The following is a 7,500-nucleotide window of genomic DNA, read 5'->3' as shown; positions in this document are numbered from 1 at the left end:
TATAACACATATATTATAGATCTATATATATATATATACATATATAGAGATATATATATATATATACACATAGAGACTATATATATATATACCACATTTAGATATATAATATATACACACATTAGATTATATATATATATATATAACATTAGATATATAATATATATATACACTTAGATATATATATAGATATATATAACACATTAGATATATATATATATATATACCATTAGATATATATATATATATATACACATTAGATATATTAGATATATATACACATTAGAATATATATCTATATATATACACATTAGATATATATATATATATATATATACACATAGATATATATATTATATATATCACCATTAGATTATATAATATATATATTACACTTATTAGAGATATATATAATATATATACACATTAGAGATATATATATATATATACACATTAGATATATATTATATATACACATTAGATATATATATATATATATTATATAATATATTATACATTAGAGATATATATATTATATATACACATTAGATATATATATATATATATATGATATATAATTATACATTAGAGATATATAATATATACACATTAGAGATATATTATATATACACATTAGATATATATATATATATACACATTAGATATATAATATATATCACACATTAGATTATATATATATATACTATCACACATTAGATATATATATATATATATATACACACATTATAGATATATAATATATATATACTATATACACACATTAGATATATATATATATATATACACATTAGATATATATATATATATACACATTAGATATATATATATATATATATACACATCAGATATATATATATATATATATACACATTAGATATATATATATATATACACATTAGATATATATATATATACACATTAGATATATATATATTATACTATATCATATATATATATACATATTAGAGATATATATATATATACATATTAGAGATATATATATATATACATATAGAGATATATATATTATACAGATTATATATATATATATATACATATAGAGATATATATATATAACATATTAGAGATATATATATATACATATTAGAGATATATATATATACATATTAGAGATATATATATATTATATATTACATATTAGAGATATATATATATACATATTAGAGATATATATATATATACATATTAGAGATATATATATATAACATATTAAGATATATATATATATACATATTAGAGATTATATATATATATATATATATAACATATTAGAGATATATATATATATTATATATATATATATACATGATTAGAGATATATATATATATATATATTATATACATATTAGATATATATATATATATATATATATATATACATATTAGATATATTATATATATATATAGTATATATATATTGATATATATATTATAATATAATATATATATATATACACAGCCCGAACTATATAATTACATGCACGATATATTTGTTAACGAGAAAGAATAAAAATAATTAATGAACGGGGAATTTTTAGAGATCAAAGGATAAAAAAAAAAAAAGGAAGAATGGGTGAATGGAAAAAATAAATAAAACAAAACTGTATAAGCCAGTCGCCCACTCAGCTGTTCAAAATAATCAACAACAACACAACAACAACGAAATGAGGAAGAAAGTGATGCTGGTGGTGAATGTAGGTGATGTTTAGATGGAAACTGCAGAGAGTGATGTAGCTAGCTTGTAATATACTATAAATAGGTGATGATGTAGTTTTGGAGAAGCAATGGCGGCCACAAGGGAGGTAACTACTAGAGATTACTGTAGGAGAGGGTGTTTATGGATCGCAGCCAGAGAAAAACAGAGATTTTTTTGGTGTATTAAATAAATACGTGCAGGCGTATTCTATCTATCTAATTTCACGAGTTTCGAGAAAACTCTGAGTATCGACATATCCATGTTCCAACAAGTATCTTATTCCACTCGGTTCTTATTAATTAAGATTCACCCCTCTCTCACCATACACACTATATATATATATATATATATATTATATATATATATATATATATATATACCACAAAATTTTAAAACGACTTGTTTTAATTTTCAGTTGCTTTTTTTAAACCCCAAAACAAAATTTCCAGTATTCTTTCCTGCGTGGGAATACACATTTTATTTCCTCAAATTTTTGACTGCTATTTCTAAATTCGGTGTGTGGTGAGGCAAATCGTTGCTGAACCCTCAATTACTTAGTATTACTTTAACTATATATATATATATATACACATATCTAGACAGGCACATATATCACATCATCTATCTGTCCATCCACACACACTGTACAAAGATAGAGGTAGGTGAGTAGCTAGGTCACTAGATAAAGAATATCTGATACACTGGCGAAAGACAGAGTACTTAACAACTAGATAGGCAGAAAAGCTCGGTTGGCTTTTGTTTTCAATAAAGAGTAGAGGAGTTCAGGTAAGGAGGAGGGGGGATGTTTGACCGAGATTCTATCATTAACATGATACATAACAATCACTTCTTAATGAGGCTAGCAGCAGCAGTAGTAGTAGTACAACTAGTAGCTGCACGAAACAGTAATAATAGTAGTGGGTGATTTTATTTTTGCTAAAGTAAAAAAAAATCTCAAACCCAAAGCTCTTTGTTTGTTATTTGATTTTAACGAAATATTTTATTAATTATTAAAAGATATTCAACTAACATAAAAATCAGAAGGATACAAATTCATAATTTTTTCTGCTAAGTTATTCATACTGAAAATTACGGTTTCATTTCCCAGTGACACGATTTCGCGCGCACACACAGACGATATATGCTGAAGGAAAATACCTAAATGACGTGCGCTGCATAATGCATCTGCACGCAGAAAAGCTACACGCAGGTATTTTCCCTCGGCCATATTGTCTCTTCTATAATCAGTGTTGCGACGTTGTTACACTCGCGCACGCATACACATTGGTCACTCAATAGTCGATCTATCCACCCACTGAACTGAATTCGCTTCGCTGAGGAGGTCTAAATAAGATCGAAACATTACATCATTTGACTTATCTACTCTAATCTACATTGTGTTGATGTATTGTCCAAAAAAAAACTTCCATCAACTTATCTCATTGGAGTTGTCTCCCATAACTGCTTTTCATTTTAGGTTTTAGAGCAAATTTAGCGGAAGTTTTTGTCAACTCATGGCTTAGATAATCTCAGCTGATTGGAACAGTATGGGCACAAACCTTATGTATATAAGTGCTACATGTGTAATAGTTACTTGAAAAAATCATTTTATTTTACCAGTTGAATACTGGGGTGACAGTAAGCAACATCGCCCGCCTTCATCGTTGTCTTGGCAAATGAAACACATTCTCACCGCGTCTTCCATTCATAAAGCTCTAATAGTGACGCTTAGTTTCCTTCCGTAGGCATTCCAACATCCTTCACTTGCATCAGTTGGGCAATAAAACTAGAGCGTAGGTTGGCGGTAAGAAGGCACTTGCATTATAGATATAGACGGAATACCCAGGGAGTTGCTTGTGGGTTGACCCACATGCCTACACTTTCCCCCGTGTTCTGCTGAATATTGTCATTGCTGCTGTTTATTATTTCTTTATTATTATCATCATCATTATTATTATTTGATATAAATCTTATTATTCTCATATATTAACTGTGTGAAATATTCTTCTATTAAGCTTTTTTCCCCCTTAAGTATTTCGCCTCTGTACTGCCGCCATCATTCAGGGGTGTTCGTGGCCACAACCCCAGAACGAGGCGCAACCATCATTTTTCAGAATGGAACTGAATGAAATGAAGATCTTTGAAATGAATCACGTTACTTGAAGTGAAACCTAAAGATAAGATCAATTGAGCAGAGGGTTTTTCACATAAACTCATTCGCGCTCTTTCTCTTACTAAACATACTCATAGACACACACAACACAGATATTGTCTGTCTGTCTGTGTGTACAATATAAGTGGGTGAGGAAACGCTAGTGCAATAAAAAATAGGTAAGCAGCACCAATTTGGTTAGTGGTGCTTGGACTGATCACACACATTCTTCCATTCCAAAATTCTTATTCAGGGTAAAGTTAAGTAGACCAGCAGAACAGAGAGAGAGAGAGAGAGAAAGAGAGGGAAGGCGGGGGATGAGTAAATGTGTATGAAAATCTTGAGTTAGAGAGGCAAGATGATAATGAACTCTAGAACCATCAAAGCACACCCACAGACACACAGACCAGACTGTTACTACTACTTGCGGTTACCGGAAGAAGCAGAAGGCAGATAAAATTCTTCGTAAGCAACCAACGTAGCGTGTGGATATATATATATATTATATATATTATATATATATATATATATAAATATAAATATATTATATATATATAATATATATATATATATATAAATATATATATATATATATATATATATATATATATATATATATATATATATATAAATATATATATATATATATAAAATATATTATTCTATATATATATATATATATAAATATATATATTATATATATATAAATATATATATATATAATATATATATATATATATAAATATATAATATATATATATATATAAATTATATATATATATAAATATATATATATATAATATATATAAAATATATCTATATATATATTATAATGTGTGTGTTGTGTTGTACTTTTTTATGTGTTGGTAGCCACAGCAGTAGTACTTCCTGGCAAATCTTATCTCTCTCAATAGCTTCTACCTTCCTCCCCCCTTTTTCTCTCTCCCTCCCTTCTCCCCCCCTCTAACCCCCCTAACCCCCCCCCCCCCGCCATCCACTATCATCGCTTTAGTACTTCCTGAAAACCTATACGCCCCCTCATCGCCGTCGTTTGGGAATGTTCAAGAGAAAAATTCTTCAATAGATGAAACGGTTTTATCTCAGAATCGCAACTGCATACACACACACACACACACACACAACACATTAACACGTGTGTGTGTGTATGTATGTATATATAATATATATATAGTTTAATAAATACAGTACAATAAGATGCATTTGTAGTGTATAGAATAGACATCAATATGACCATGAATTGTTAAAATAAAATTTATATATATATATATATATACACACACACACAACACGCGTATATAACATGCGATATAATATATATTATATATATATATATATATATATATATATATATATATATAAACAGACTGCAGATGCGCGTGTTGTTTGTGTACGCATTTCGATAGAACGTCTTCATTCATATATATTTCATATCTATTAATCTCCTATGAAAATTTCTTTCATGATTAAATCCTGCCATGGCTATCACGGCGGGAAAACAAAACAAAATACAACAAATAAACAAACGGTGTCAACATCGTTCTGCTGCACATCAACAATAACAAAAAATCAATGACGATGGGGGGGGGGAAGAGAAGCAAAAGAAAATATATATATAACAATAACAAATACTGTTCATAGTAATTGTTCCCTCTCCACAGGTCTTTATTAGTAGTAAACAAATAAAGACCCGTCTTGTATCTTTATTTAAAATAAAGACCGGTCTTGCATTTTAAAACTGTGGGAATCAAAAATTATGCCAGTGAAATAAACGTGAATGGTGACATCCCACTTATTCTAGTTCTTACAATTATTGTTTTTTTTTTTTTTTTACAACTCCCTGCCGAGGTCGACTTTGGACATTATCCCTTTCGAGGGTCGATAAAATAGGTACAAGTTGGATACTGGGGGTCGATGTAATCGACGTACTCCCTTCCCTGAATTTGCTGGCCTTGTGCCAAATTTTGAAATTATTATTATTATTGTATATATATATATATATATATATATATTCCATCATCACTTGTTCGTTGACACGCGCACGCACAATAATTGGTTTCGAATGGAGTGGGAGGAAGTTATTCACTTGTGTTTCAGCCTAAAAAGCTGCGGTCATACTGGAGCACGAATTTGGAAGGAAAGGCAATATACCGATAAGGACTAGTACATTATTTTGTCGACCCCTTAGATGGACTAAAGAAACGTGACCACAGCGCAATTTGAACTCAGAACATAAAAAAAGCGACGACAGAGAATATAAACAAAGCTGTTGTATTTACTCGGTAGCACACATACACGGAAACAGGGAGTCACTGTGCTCTCTCTCTCCTCCTACTAGACATAGCAGCTAAATCTCCTTCAAATCATGCAACGCTGCTTTTGAAAGGAGCAACATGAGATACTATAACAGTCGTAGATATATCCCCTCCAAGAAGTCGTCGAGAAGGTCACGACTAGTCGGATCTACACAACAACCAATCATCACAACAACAACAGTACAGAGAAATATATTATATTTACTTACCACTTAAGTAAAAAATGTCCACGTTTTGAACTTGCTGTCTGAGACTCTTAAATACCAAATAGAGGTTCGTGTCGTTGCTGACATCAGCCAGAGTGTTCGTGTCCTGGTCATACAATACAACAGATGTGTAGTGGCCACTGGTCAAATGTAATCGCTTGGTTTCGTCCGGCACTATATTCTCCAGTGAAATAAATCCTCCGGACCGACGTTTTAATATCGGTGGACAGTGGATATTTCGGGCGGTGATGATATGGCCTTCATTAAACGACAGAAACGGTCGACAGTCGAGTAACAAGGTGTTCTCACTGTTGGTTATTATTTCGGACAGGTCGCGGGGTGATATGTGTACAGTTATGTCCATCTTGGACAATGTCTTGGAGGGACTCTTCACAAGGAAATGAATCTTGATTGAATTTTCCTCAATCCCTTAAAACCGAAGAGAATGAGTTAATGTTATGGAAATATATATTTAAGTAAATATATATATTCTATGAATATATATATTATTTAAATATATATATATGCACTGTTAAAAATTACTTTTTTTTTTTAGAGTAACAACGTACAAAATACAAAGTGCGTGTATATATTTTCGTTCTGTTTTCAAAGCAAGCTTTGAAAAAATGTGAATAAAGCTAAATTTGATTTTACAAATATAAAAATTGGAAAAGAAAGGAAGCCGCAGTTTAGGTTTATATCAGCTTTGGCTTAGGTAATAAATCTGGTTCTGGTAGCAAAACGTCTGTTAATTCTTTCTTTAAAGAATAAGCATTAAATTCCAAGAGTGTTAAAATTGCGTGCGTGTGTGGTGGTGGTAATGATTATAATGGTTTGGCAGAGTGAATATTACACATTAATATATATATATATATATAATATGTGTGCAAGCTGTGTATAGTGTAAAAAAATGAGAGAGTGAGAGAGAGAATGGCGAGCAAAGCGAGATTAAAGAATTTCCCTGCTCTCAGCTCTAAGTCCACCACACAAATGCTAATGCTAAAAGCCTAACACACGACTGGTTGGCCAGAAAACGTGTTATGTGGTGTGTCTTCCGTCATATTATGAACG

General features: G+C 30.0%; 1 protein-coding gene across 1 annotated transcript in view; it reads right to left on the bottom strand.

Annotated features, from left to right (window-relative positions):
• The window catches only part of LOC115219997 (dual specificity protein phosphatase 4-like), a 25,495-nt gene extending 18,001 nt beyond the window's left edge, over positions 1-7,494 (bottom strand). Inside the window, exon 1 of the mRNA XM_029790299.2 lies at positions 6,433-7,494. Coding sequence (XP_029646159.1) covers positions 6,433-6,793 — 361 coding nt within the window. The 5' untranslated portion in view covers positions 6,794-7,494. The remainder of the gene's footprint in view (positions 1-6,432) is intronic.
• Between the last annotated feature and the right edge of the window lie 6 nt (positions 7,495-7,500).

This window comes from Octopus sinensis, linkage group LG15 (assembly GCF_006345805.1).
Source record: "Octopus sinensis linkage group LG15, ASM634580v1, whole genome shotgun sequence".
Lineage (NCBI taxonomy): Eukaryota > Metazoa > Mollusca > Cephalopoda > Octopoda > Octopodidae > Octopus > Octopus sinensis.
This window is presented reverse-complemented; position numbering and strand designations above follow the sequence as displayed.